The sequence below is a fragment of the Bos indicus genome, chromosome 13 (genome assembly GCF_029378745.1).
Source record: "Bos indicus isolate NIAB-ARS_2022 breed Sahiwal x Tharparkar chromosome 13, NIAB-ARS_B.indTharparkar_mat_pri_1.0, whole genome shotgun sequence".
Taxonomy (NCBI): Eukaryota; Metazoa; Chordata; class Mammalia; order Artiodactyla; family Bovidae; genus Bos; species Bos indicus.
The window spans coordinates 74567064-74581262 of NC_091772.1; the positions used below are offsets into that span (position 1 = coordinate 74567064).

General features: G+C 50.1%; 1 protein-coding gene across 2 annotated transcripts; it reads right to left on the bottom strand.

Moving 5' to 3' along the window:
- Window positions 1-719: 719 nt before the first annotated feature.
- Window positions 720-14199, bottom strand: WFDC3 (WAP four-disulfide core domain 3). 2 transcript variants are annotated; one of them, XM_019972475.2, is made up of 6 exons: window positions 14055-14199; window positions 13615-13697; window positions 11939-12173; window positions 2801-2932; window positions 1840-2026; window positions 720-942 (listed from the first exon to the last, which is right to left on the bottom strand). In XM_019972475.2, the coding sequence occupies exons 2-5, from the start codon at window positions 13669-13671 to the stop codon at window positions 1857-1859; spliced, it is 594 nt and encodes a 197-aa protein (XP_019828034.2). In that variant the 5' UTR covers window positions 13672-13697; window positions 14055-14199; the 3' UTR covers window positions 720-942; window positions 1840-1856. The 2 variants fall into 2 exon arrangements, with proteins under 2 accessions (XP_019828034.2, XP_019828035.2); XM_019972476.2 differs by lacking the exon at window positions 1840-2026.

The window sequence follows — 14199 nt, forward strand, 5'->3', positions numbered from 1 at the left end:
TGTGTGAGTCACTCAGTCATGTCCAACTCTTTGTAACCCCATAGACTGTAGCCAGCCAGGCTCCTCTGCCCATGGAGTTCTCCAAGCAAGAATACTAGAGTGGGTGGCATTCCTTTCTCCTGGGGATCTTCCTGACCCAGGGATTTAACCTGCGGGCAGATTCTTTACCATCTGAGCCACCAGGGAACCCCAGTTATTTTTATGGAGCTCTAGTAGAAGAATACATGTAATGGCATAAAAGAGCTATATATATATATATTTTTTTTTTTTTTTTTTTAATTATCTTGGTCGAAAGAGCCTAAAGACATCCCACCCTATAGCAAAGTTTCCTGGAGGGGACAAAACACCTATCATGAAGCCAAGGGCTGGCCCCCAAGGAAGGTGGACCATGGTGGGATCATCCAAGTGACTCAAAAAACTAGCCATTCACCCCAGCTCCACCCCAACCCTCATTCTCCAACCAAAGAAAAGTCAGCAAGTCCAAAAAGAGGCCTGACTCTCCCCTTCCTGGAGCTGAGATACATGTCTATGGCAAGTCACCCTGGGTTTGGCATCCACCCATCTCCCCCTTGGCCACACCTAACCAATATCCATTTGTTGGTGTTCTCAGAATAAATCGCTTATCCCTCCTAAAGAAGTCAATCCCAGAATCCCACAGGCACACTCAGACCCTTTTGCTCTTTCCTCATCTTAGCTCTCAAACAGCACAGACAAGAGGGTCAGCACCAGCCTTTATTGGGGAAAAGACACACCACACACCCACTGCCCAGACCCAGGGCCAGGCTTCCCACAGTCAAGGCAGCAGTAGGAACAGAAACAGCGACGAGGGCAGTGACAGTGCCCGGGGGTGCCACAAGCCCCAGGACAACAGCCTCTCCCGGCTGCCAGGACAAGCCCCCTCAACGCTCAGGACACACCAGATTGACGAGAGCACCGGGGCCTCTGCAAGAAGAAGAAACATCAGGTCATAACTGTGCCCTCCTGGCTCCAGCTCCCCAGCATGTTCATCTCCCCTTCTACACTGGAGAAGTTAAGCAAAGATTGCTCTCACGGACCTTAAATGGCTACCTGCTTTCCAGACTGGAGAAGGCAATGGCACTCCACTCCAGTACTCTTGCCTGGAAAATCCCATGGACGGAGGAGCTTGGTGGGCTGCAGTCCATGGGGTTGCTAAGAGTCAGACACGACTGAGCGACTTCACTTTCACTTTTCACTTTCATGCATTGGAGAAGGAAATGGCAACTCACTCCAGTGTTCTTGCCTGGAGAATCCCAGGGACAGAGGAGCCTAGTGGGCTGCCGTCTATGGGGTCGCACAGAGTCGGACACGACTGAAGCGACTTAGCAGCAACAGCAGCAGCTTTCCAGACAATCCAGGCTAAACTGGCATTGAAGACTATATATCATGCAGTGATCAACCTTATATTTCCTGTTGTAAACACAGCCAGCCTGGTCCCTTACCCACTCTCTCATATCACTCCCATCTGTTTCCCAAATGTGTCACACACAATCCACCCTCTGTGTCTTTGGTCACCAGGCCACCCTGGTGTCCAGCTTGTTCTCTGTGTTCTCCTTGCTGGGTCACATCTAGCCTAGCCTTCAGGGCCCAGATCAAATCCTACTTCTAGGAGAAGGACCTTCCCAAGGAACCACACTTACTCTGATCACTTGTATGCCCATACGGCCTATACAAGAGTCCTGACCTGTGAAACAGAATCTAACTAGACTCTCCAGGGCAAATACTGCCTTGCCCTTCTGGAGTTCCCACTCAGCATCTAAGTCGGTGTTTTGTACATAGCAGTGAAGACCACTGTTACTGATAACGAGGGACTGTACTCACCTAATTCAGAGTCAGACCTAGTGGTCCAGGTGGGGTTCGGGGCCGGCTGGGGTGATGGGACTGGGTGGGACACAGAAGCGGCCACAGCCTGACTTGCAGCACTTCTCCCCAGCCTGGCAGTTCTCATCGACCATGCAGTTGACAATGCACAGCCCCACTAAGACTTTTGGACAGTCACCGTCCCACCCTGGCGGATAAGCAGGCAAAGGTATAGAGACGGGACGGTTGGTTCCAGTGACTCCAGGTGGGATCCCACCTGGGACTTAGACACAGAGGCTCAGATGACTCCACCCCTGATTCTGACTAGATCTTAATCAAACATCTGGCTGGGACACCTTGAAGCTAGAGGATCTGAGCCCCCGAAGGGCCCCAAGAGAGCACCTGGATTAATGATTTCCAAATGGTATCTCACAAGGAGTTCCCTAGAGGTACCTTGCTGGTGGCTCAGATGGTAAAGAATCTGCCTGCAACGCAGGAGACCTGGGTTTGAGCCCTGGGTTGGGAAAGCTCCCCTGGAGAAGGGACAGGTTACCCACTCCAGTACTCTTGCCTGGAGAATTTCATGGATGGAGGAGCCTGGCGGGCTACAGTCCATGGGGTCGCAGAGTCAAATATGACTGAGCAACAAACACTCACTTTTTTCTTTTTCCACTTCAGGACCTGATATCACTGTAGGTTTGGGGTGGGCCTGGGTGGGGTGCAGAAGCAAGGTCCCGAGCCACCACCCTCAACCCTGGTGTTTGGGCTTCCTACTTCCCACCCCCTGCCATACATGAGCCCCTTGATCCAGGAGGAGGATTGCTTTGGCTTGAAGGGGGGCAGGGTATGAGGACTGGAAGGATAAGGATTTTGACTTCCTCCCACAAACAGAAAGAGAAGACGATCACAGATGGCTCCCTCCCTAACCAGCTCTGGGAGCCCAGGAGCACCCAAGGATTTCTTCCCCAAAGAGCTGACATACCTCCCTTAATGTCTCCGAAGCAGGCATGGCCACAGCCGGTGCTGCAGCACTTATGTCCCTGGGGACAGGACGTGTCCCCGTCACACAGCTCTTCACACGGAAGGGGGTCGGCCGGACATTCACCGCCAAACTCTGCCACAGAATCAGAACACTGGGGCTCAGAGACACCCCAGCCCAGTGTTGCCAGTTATTTTTATCGGGACTCCAGTACAAAATGTACAAAAAAAGATGTAATGGAAAACGATACATTTTCCATTGTTTCCTGTTTGTATTTCATAAATATTTATGCTTAAAGTGTGTATATTATGTGCATTCATGAATATTCAATGCTGATACTTCTTATTCTATTTCTTCTCTTTTTTAATGCTGGCCACAAAATACAAAGTTGATATCCAGATTCAGCTTGAAAAGCGCGGTTGAGGTCTAACAAGTTGTGACAAGCTCACTAGTTGCCGCCCCATACTCGTCCTCCCTCCTTGCTTCCTGTGGTTGACATCAGCACTGCTGGCTGCTGAACTCATGCCCAGGGGAGCCCCCTTCCTATCATCTCTGGGCTGGACTGGGTGACTTGCTTTGACCGACAAGACCCCAGCAAGTATGATGGAAGCAGCGTGTGTGCATGCGTGTGTGCTCAGTGGCTTCAGTCATGTCTGACTCTTTGCGACCCTATGGACTGTAGCCCACCAGGCTCTCTGTCTATGGGATTCTCTAGGCAAGAATACTGGAGTGGTCGCCATGCCCTTCTCCAGGGGACACGTTCACGGCCTCTAGACAGACAATGAAACTCAGAGAAGAGAAGCTGTTGGCCCAGAACCGCAGAGTGAGTCAGCGCCAAAGCAGGACGAAACCCAGCCTCTCGGTCTGTAGTGAAGCACTCTTTCTACTACACCATCCCTAAGACAGGTGGGCAACGGGCCAGCTCCACAGGGCAGGCACACCCAAGAAGTCACGTCCAAACCATACCCACTCACCGTGACTCACTCCTCTCGGTGTTCAAGTTTTTTAAATGGAGGGAAAATACAGGCCATTCATGGCTTTGTAGAAAACCAAGACAGGACTGGCCCAGTGCCTCCGAGAAAGAACATATACATACGATTGGACACAGCTGGTTCCGGGAAGTCTGACATGATGGAAAAAGCACGTGCTAGACTCCAAGAGAACGCGTGCAGCTGAACATGTGCTCGGCCGCTCAGCTGTGTCTGACTCTTTGCGACCCTATGGACTGCGGTCCTCCAGGCTTCTCTGTCTGTGATATTCTCCAGGCAAGAATACTGGAGCAGGTTGCCCTTTCCTCCTCCAGGGGATCTTCCCCACCCAGAGATCAAACTCCAGTCTCCTGCATCTCCTGCATTGGCAGGCAGATTCTTTGCCACTGAGCCACCTGGGAAACCTCATACAGCTGGACAATCCAAGGTATAATAACCTAGCATCCTTAGATTTTCTAAATAGCCCCTATTTCATGTCATTCCATATTACAACTATGTGTCTTGATTTTTTTATTCAGAAAATAAGATCATTGTTCATCACCACATGTCTCTCCCCATACCTCCCACTTGTTTGACAAACACTAAAATCCCTCTAACAAGGAACAAACCCTTTTATCCCCAAGGCTGAGAAGACTGAGCATAAAATAATCTCCCCGATAGAGAAAAAACCCAGCAACATAAACATCTCACCAAATTATACCTTGTACCATAGAGAGTGGAGGTCTAGAATCTCAAACTTCCCAGATTAAACCATTATGCTGGGCCTGACTCTGAAGTAGCTTCCCAGGTGGCTCAGCGGTAAAGAACCCACCTGCCAATGCAGGAGACAGAGGAGATGCGGGTTCGATTCCTGGGCCGGGAAGATCCCTGGAGGAGGAAATGGCAACCCGCTCCAGTATTCTTGCCTGGAGAATCCCACGGACAGAGGAACCTGGGAGGCCACAGTCCATGGGGTCACAAAGAGTCGGACACGACTTAGCGACTGAGCGCACACTCACCACTCTGAAGTAACCAATGCCAGGAGCACCCGGCTTCCCCTGCTTTCATCCCCAGGACCAGGAACAGACACCAAAGCCCTACTGTCTCCCAGGCCAGACTTCCTTGAGTTCCCTGGGGATTTAGCAACTATCAGAAGCAACAAAGGGACCCTTGGAGGATAGGCTGAAGCCTTGAGGCTCAGAATATATCCATTCGGACCAGTGCCCAGCAGGGCCACCCAGTCCAACACCCTATCTGATGCCTGAATCCCTGCCAAATGATCCCCCATCCTCAGCTTGGAGAGCTGGAATTAAGGAAGGCTTACTAACTCCAAGCCCGACTACAGCCAGCCATCCTTATATTTAAGCTAGACAGCCTTAAGGAGAAGAAAGTCTTCTTTACACTCAACTGAAATCTGTGTTTCCCCATCGGTCCTTTACCTGCCCCCAGACACCTGGTAAGATCACAGCTTGCGTCACCTTTGCAGACATCCTCTGCCTTTCTCTGTCTCAGCTTTGCCAGGCTAGGGAGCTCAGTTCCTCCTATCACATGGTTTCTAGTCACCTCAGTTATCTCAGCAGGAATCAAGGTGAGAAATACGAATGACAGCCAGAATAGGGGTGGTCAATCTAGCCTCCGGATATGCCCAATCCCAAGATCCCAAGCTATCAGCAGAAAGGCAGGATACAAAGCTGAAGCCCAGACACACTCACTCACTGAGTCTCCACTGCTGCCTCAGCTCCAACCCTCCACTAGGGAAAGACGCCAGCTGCTGGCGGAAAGTGACATGTCAAAACTTCTTAAGCCAAGAAGGGCCCTGAGTCCTCAAACCTACTCCTTTCTTCTCATGTAAATAGACAGACAGACATCCAGAAGGGGGAGAAACCGGCTGAAGTCAGTGGTCCCAGAACTGGGCCCCAAACCCGCAGCTTTGGCACTAGGTCCAGTGCCCTTTAACCCACATGATTACAATCCCCTACACTCTGCAAGGATCACCTAAAAACAAATCAACAAGCACTAGGACTCAGCTCAGTTCTGCCAAAACTAGTAGACAGCTTTAGGGGTTAGGAAAACTTACAAATAAACTAGTGTGTGTCTGGAGCCCCCGCAACCACTCCTAGTTTCGGTGATTCACCGGGACTCAGCATACAGGTGTACATACGGCCATGATTCACACAGCACAAAAATGCAAAGCAAAACCCATCAACGGGAAGAGGCGCGTGATGCGAAGTCCAGAGGAAACCAGGCGCAAGCTTCCAGGAGCCCTCTCCAGCAAAGTCGCATAGGATGGTCTTTATTCTTCTGGCATGAAACTGTGACAACACGTATGAAGTGGTATTCTACCAGGGAACCCACTGGAGATTCAAGATTTTTCCTGGGGGCTGGTCACACGGCACTCTCTGCCTAGCCCATACCACTCTTAATAGTTAGGGTGGCAGGAACTCTCTCAAAAATCCAAATTCTCAGAAGCCAGCCAAGGCCAATCTTGTGAGCAGGCCTTTCTGGGAATGTTAACGTTGGACCCGCTGTGTTAACTCTCTCAGCTGTACAAACAGCGTGGAGGTTTCAGGAAAGGGGGGCCCAAACACACATGGAGCCCACACCCTCGATCCATACAAAAGGACATAATGCGTATGTCCTAATAAGAAAACGGAGGCTCACAGGGGCTCAGGAGGGGCCAGCCTTCACGCAGTGGGAGGGGGCCATAAGGGACCCAAGATAGACAGTCGTGTCCAACTCTTGGCGACCCCACATACTGCAGTGCACCAGGCTCCTCTGTCCATGGAATTCTCCAGGCAAGAATACTGGAATGAGTTGCCATCCTTTTTTCCAGGGGATCTTCCCAACCCAGGCATTGAACCTGGGTCTTCCACATTGCAGGTAGATTCTTTACCGTCTGAGCTACCAGGGAAGCCTCTGGGACAACATTAAGGGAGCCAAAGGGGACAAGATTAAGGCCATTATCTGAATCTTCACTCCAAAACCTTCTCCTCTCAAAGTTATCCCCTTCTCAGCAAAGAGTACGACCATCACCCAAAGGCTCCAGCCAGCCACTCAGCATTCTTCTTGACACCTCCTCTTCCTCATCACCCACATCTGCTAACCAGGCCTGTCAGCTCCAACTTCAGAAGTATTTCAGGGACTTCCCTGGTGGTCCACTGGTTAAGAACCTGCCCGCCAATACAGTGGACACGGGTTCAATCCCTGGTCCGGGAAGATCTCACATGCCCTAGGGAAACTAAGCCAGTGAACCGCAACTGCTGAGCCCCTCTGCTGCAACTGCTGAAGCCTGCTTGCCATGAGCCGGTGCTCCGCAACAAGAGAAGCCCGAGTGCCGCAACTAGAGAGTGGCTCCCCCTTGCCACAACTAGAGAAAGCCCACATGCAGCAACAAAGACCCAGCACGGCCAAAAATAGTAAATAAACTTTTTTTTCCCCAAAAAAAGTACTTTGAGTCTGCCACTTTCCCAGGTCTGTACTGTCACCACCCTGGTCTGAGCCATGGCACCCCCTTGCCCAGCCTGACACAGTGGCCTCTCAACTGGCCTACCACCTTCTACATTTTCCTCATCCATGCTTCACACACCAGCAGAGAGGTCTTTTTAAAATGAAAACCCAACCAGGTCTCTCCTGCTTTAAAGGCCTCCCATTGCACTTACAATAAAGCCTTAGACAGAGGCCCTGGAGGTTCCCCGAAAGCCCAGACCTGAACTGGAAACACCCTCCTTCCCCGTCTCTCGTCTCCAACCACACTGACCTTCAGTTCAGTTCAGTCGCTCAGTCGCGTCCGACTCTTTGTGACCCCATGAACTGCGGCACACCAGGCCTCCCTGTCCATCACCAACTCCCGGAGTTCACTCAAACTCACGTCCATCGAGTCGGTGATGCCATCCAGCCATCTCATCCTCTGTCATCCCCTTTTCCTCCTGCCCCCAATCCCTCCCAGCATCAGAGTCTTTTCCAATGAGTCAACTCTTTGCATGAGGTGCCAAAGTATTGGAGTTTCAGCTTTAGCATCATTCCTTCCAAAGAACACCCAGAGCTGATCTCCTTTAGAATGGACTGGGTTGGATCTCCTTGCAGTCCAAGGGACTCTCAAGAGTCTTCTCCAACACCACAGTTCAAAAGCATCAATTCTTCGGCGCTCAGCTTTCTTCACAGTCCAACTCTCACATCCATACATGACCACTGGAAAAACCATAGACTTGACTAGATGGACCTTTGTTGGCAAAGTAATGTCTCTGTATCTAGGTTGGTCATAACTTTCCTTCCAAGGAGTAAGCGTCTTTTAATTTCATGGCTGCAGTCACCATCTGCAGTGATTTTGGAGCCCAGAAAAATAAAGTCTGACACTGTTTCCATTGTTTCCCCTGGTTTTAGAAAAAGCAGAGGAACCAGAGATAAAATTGCCAACATCCGCTGGATCATCGCAAAAGCAACAGAGTTCCAGAAAAACATCTATTTCTGCTTTATTGACTATGCCAAAGCCTTTGACTGTGTGGATCACAATAAACTGTGGAAAATTCTGAAAGAGATGGGAATACCAGACCACCTGACCTGCCTCTTGAGAAACCTATATGCAGGTCAGGAAGCAACAGTTAGAACTGGACATGGAACAACAGACTGGTTCCAAATAAGAGGAGTATGTCAAGGCTGTATACTGTCACCCTGCTTATTTAACCTATATGCAGAGTACATCATGAGAAATGCTGGGTTGGAAGAAGCACAAGCTGGAATCAAGATTGCCAGGAGAAATATCAATAACCTTAGATATGCAGATGACACCACCCTTATGGCAGAAAGTGAAAAGGAACTCAAAAGCCTCTTGATGAAAGTGAAAGAGAAGACTGAAAAGGTTGGCTTAAAGGTCAACATTCAGGAAACGAAGATCATGGCATCTGGTGCCATCACTTCATGGGAAACAGATGGGGAAACAGTGGAAACAATGACCTTTTACCTCCTGAAAAGAGCAAGCCCGGCCCCACCCCACAGGCTTTGCCCCCGCAGTTCCCTCTTCCTAGCATTGCACCCAACAGCCAGATGCTTCTTCTCATTCTCCAACTTAAAATGATACCTCCTCTTTCCCTCGCTTTTCTTTCCTTTCGTAGCACCAGCATGACTGGTGCTTATTATTGTCCGCTTATGATTATTTCCTATGTCTCACATCAGGGGCTGAGCTCCATGAGACCAAGGACCGTGACTGCTCTGCTCACCCCTGGATGCCCAAATGCCAGGTAGTATAGACCGACTCAGTGTGTACTGAATCCATTTATAAGCAAGCAAGTGAAATACACAGGCCGGACGTCAGAGATATGGGAGGAAATCTGATCAGCAAGGTGCTGGGCATAACTCTATAAGCTCTTGGGCATTATTTGGCAGGTTTTGTACAAGCTTCTTATATACATTTCTTCTCAACTACATGATTGGAGAAGGCAATGGCAACCCACTCCAGTACTTTTGCCTGGAAAATCCCATGGACAGAGGAGCCTGGTAGGCTGCAGTCCATGGGGTTGCAAAGAATCGGACACCACTGAGCGACTTCACTTTCACTTTTCACTTTCGTGCACTGGAGAAGGAAATGGCAACCCACTTCAGTGTTCTTGCCTGGAAAATCCCAGGGACGGGGGAGCCTGGTGGGCTGCCGTCTATGGGGTCGCACAGAGTTGGACACGACTGAAGCGACTTAGCATCAGCATCAACTACATGGGATAGACTGAATACTTGTACTCTCCGAAAATTCTTATGTTGAAACTAAATACCCAAAGTGAGGGTATTTGGAAGTGGGGTCTTTGGGAAGTGATCAGGTCAAGAGACTGGAGCCCTTATAAGGGCTAGTGGCCCTTATTGGTCTTCTGTCAGATGAGGTCACAGCAAAAAGAGAGCAGTCTACAAACCAGGAAGCAGGCCCTCACCAGACACTTGATCTGGCACCTTGATCTCAGATGTCCCCGTTTCCAGAATTGTGAGAAATAAATGTCTGTAGTTTGTAAGCCACCCAGTCTGTGCTATTCTGTTACAGCAGTGGGAATGGACACTACCTTATCACCCTATTCGATAAATGTCCTTGCATGCACGTGTTTAGTCCATCGGTCATTTCAGAGTCTTTGCAACTCTTTGGAGTCCACCAGGCTCCTCTGTCCATGGGATTCTCTAGGCAAGAATACTGCAGCAAGTTGCCATTTCCTCCTCCACGGGATCTTTCTGACCCAGGGATCTCCTGTGTCTCCTGCACTGCAGGCAGATTCTTACCTGCTGAGCCATCAGGGAAGCCCTGATAAGAGATAAATATGCTTACCTCCATTTTAAGGATGATAAAAAGAGGCCACAGAGGAGCCAGGCTTCTTACCCATGTTCAAACCCTAACTGCCTCAGGACCCTCCAGGGTCCAGCCTGGGCCCTCAGGAACTCTGATGTGCCTCTACCTTACCAAACAGACAGCACAGGAAGCCTCTGGTGAATCAGGGCTTAATGAAAGTGGAAGTTGTTCACAGCCCAGAAAGAAGAGCTCCCAGTGCTGGTCATCGGGTGTAGCAACAAGTCCCATTGGGTGAGTGGGCCAGCCCTGCTCTAGGACTGGAACTGTAGAAAAGCACTTAACTAATAACTCCGTGGCCAATATCACTTCCCACCAGACGAGGAACCCCACGAAGCCAGTGGGCTCCGGGAGATCTGCAGAGAAATCACTGTTCTAGCCTGCTGAGCTCCCAGGAAAGAAGCAGCCCCAACTGGGCTGGCCAGGGCCCAGAGCAGCTCACTGAGGTGCCCGGCTGGGCTGCCAGCCTCACCCTCAGCCCCTATAATTCAGTCATCACCTTCAAACATGGGGAAGACTGTACCAGGCCCAACAAGCTGCCAGGGAGTGACCCGTGGGAGACAGATGCCCAGCCCTGGTTCCAGACAGGGCCTCAAGAGTCCTGGCAACGAGTACAACCCTCTATTCTCTTTTATGGGCACGCTGCCCAAGGGAGCTGCCAAACTGAGGTGCAGACAATCCTACTGGGTAGAGGGAAGGGACCTGCTACATGGGGAGATTTGGCTGGCAGGTCAGCCTTCACAAGAACCCTGAGTTCCAAGTAAAAGAATCACAGATAATCAATGGTCTGTTCTTTCCTGACAGAAAGCAAAGAAGTGGGGACTCTAGTGATTAAAGAAGAGACAGCTCCCCCACCAAAAAAAAAAGGGGGGTGGGGGTGGGGAAGAGGTGCTCTAGGTGAGCTAGATTCCAAGAGCCAACCTTGAAGACAAGAAGCTGGCTGGGTCTACGTAGCCCAGAGGCAAGATCGGAAAGGAGACATGGATTTCGCCTCTCGAGACATCCTTAGGGATGCCTCCTCAGCAGAGCCAACTACAGCATGCACTGCAGCGCATCTGCCTAGCCAGACAGGATTCATCCCCCTGGTATGGCTCTTGGCACAGGTTCTTATCAGGTGAGTATTTTTCTTCTTTCACTGCAAAAGAGATCACCTGAGATTGGGGGTAACTGATAAGGCCTCAAGAAATGGGGAATGGAAGTCAAATGCACTTTGGGGACCTTTAGCCTCTCTGGCACTCCACTCCAGTACTCTTGCCTGGAAGATCCCATGGACGGAGGAGCCTGGTAGGCTGCAGTCCATGGGGCACTAAGAGTCGGACACGACAGAGTGACTTCACTTTCACTTTTCACTTTCACGCATTGGAGAAAGAAATGGCAACCCACTCCAGTGTTCTTGCCTGGAGAATCCCAGGGACAGGGGAGCCTGGTGGGCTGCCGTCTATGGGGTCGCACAGAGTCGGACATGACTGAAGCGGTTTAGCAGCAGTAGCAGCCTCTCCCAAATTCTTATCTGAAATATTTCTGCAATCACTTTCCCCTCCTCCCACACCCCCACCATCCACCAACACACACCCAGCACCACTGAAGGACCAGCCATTCTGCAGAAAGAGAGAAAGGTTGGGCAAAGCCAGAACCTCTAGTAAGCCAGACTGGAAATGTTATCTCCTTGTCCAGAGAGGACAGAGAAAGCCAGGAAGACCTATCCTGGCTGCTCCCAGAATTGATCCATTCAGGTCTGTCCTACAGAGGAGACCATCATCTCCCCAAATGAGGACCCTCACTCTGGGGGGAGGCAAGGGGTGATTTCTTCTCTAGTTATTTTCAGTTACTCTTAGTCAGGGGTCCCAAAGGGTAACTCACCACGCTCTCCTACAGTCAGCCTGGATGCCACAGACCCAAGAGCCACTACTGTCTTCAGGAGGAAGAGGCAGCTCAACATGACGAGGATGCTGAGAGCTGAGACGAAAACTCCAATCCGGCCAGACATGTACATCTTGCCCAGAAGATCAACCGAGGGAAGGGCAAGGCAAGGGGACTGGCCTAAGCCCAGCCCCAGATCCTTCCCTTTCGCAATAATTCCCAAGGATGTCTTCTCCTGACAAGAAGAAGAAAAGTGATTGGTTGCTGGTGTGTGGAACATTCCTGGTGCTACCAAAAGACACATGTGATCAGAATGATCAAACTCTGTACAAGGGACAATGATGAGGAATCTAGGGGGAGCTGGGGAAACAGAGGGATAGACACTGGATCAAAGAGAGCCCCAGAGGGTTTTTCAGGGACATGGCTACAGCTGAAATGAGAGAGGAAAGGACTAACGACACCACGGAAGGAAAGAACCAACGCTAATAAAATGCACTGTGGCTCCTGTCCATCATTGCAACCTAGAAAGCAGAGACTAGAACCAACTGCACACAAACTAGTCAAAAACTATAGAAAAGTAGTGCTTGAATTTCTTCAACTAACATAAATGCACCAAAAACCTACATCTTGGTCCCTCTGGCCCATATAGGACATTTGTGGCCTATATGAAGGCCAGTTGACAAAACCCCAAAGAACAGTTGCTGACTCAAGTAATAACCTAGGCCATACAGACTCCTTTTCTTTATCTCTTCTTCCTATATTTCTTTTTATTTTTCTTTATCTGTCCCCTTTGATCAACCATGATACCTGTGTCCACTGGCATTGCTTAGTCTAACAAGGCTAAAGGGCAGGGGACATTCAAGGCACAAGGTTAAAAACCTCAATAGGGCCTAGGAGTTTGTTGCCAGAAAGTCACCTTATTATTTTAAGGCTGATAAATGAACATTTGTTGATCTAACATGTGCTTTACATATTTTATTTCTCACAATTAACTTGCAAAAGTAAGAAAACTGATTCTTTTTTTAGAGAAAGAACTGCCCAAGGTCATTAAGCTAGTAAGTGGTGGCTGCTGGAATTTAATAACAGTAATGACAGATAGCATTGTTTGAAGGTTTATTACTGCCAAGGGTCTAAGTACTTTACATAAGTTAACTCACTTAATTTCACTGCAACCCTACGAGTTAAGTACTATTATCCCCATTCTACAGACGGGGAAACTGAATCAAAGAAAGAAATGTAGGTCACAGCTAATAAGTAGTAGAATAAAGGTGTGTGTGTGTGCATGCTCAGTTGCTTCAATCGTGTCTGCCTTTTTGCAGTGTCTGAGTCTTTTAACTCTATGGACTGTAGCCCACCAGGCTCCTCTGTCCATGGGATTCCCCAGGCAAGAATACCAGGAGTGGGTTGCCATTCCCTTCTCCAGGGAATCTTCTGACCCAGGGATCGAACGGAAGTCTCCTGCATCTCCTGTGTTGCAGGAGGATTCTTTAACCACTGAGCCACTTGGGAAGCCCAGAACAAAGGTAAGCAGTCCAATTCCATAGTCAGTGTTCTTTATCATCATATCATAATGAATTTGAACTCAGATCATTCTAACTGCAAAACTCATGCACCTTCTACTACCCCGTATTATGACCTGGTAAAAGAAGATCCAATTCTATTCAGGGATGTCTTACCTCTAATGCAGAGCAAAAGGGGGTCTGGGGAACTCCACAGCTGTGAAACCCCTGCATCCTCAACCTATCCCAGAATCAACCATCTGGGGAGAGAAGCCCAGGATCTTCATTAGATGCCTTCCGAAGCCAAGAGGCAACCCCTGGGATAAAGGCCTGGAGGGACCGCTGAGTGAGTGTTTAGGATGCCATGGGCCAGACCCCCTCCCCCTCTTGTTGGGTTTTGGGGTCCTCGCATGAGGCCCATCCAATTCTGGGAGCTGAGTGCCGGGCATATTAAAATCTAGTTTTCCAAAGACAACCGCAGACGCCCCTGTACCAAACGCTCCCCACCTCTCCCCAGCTCCAGCCCGTGGAAACCTGCTCCCTTCCTCCCGCCCTGCACTTCTCCACGGGCCTTGGCCCGGCCAGAGAACGACCCTTGATTGAACACCCCCAGTCACACCCGAAGCGAGGCCGCCCCCGAGAAGGAGACAGGCCACCCGACGGGCAACGCCTCTAAGCAGCCGCAACCGGACGGGAACCAGCGGTTCGGTTTCCCTGGCAACCCCGCCGCTCGCCGCGTCGCGCTTCCGGAGCCTGAGGGCG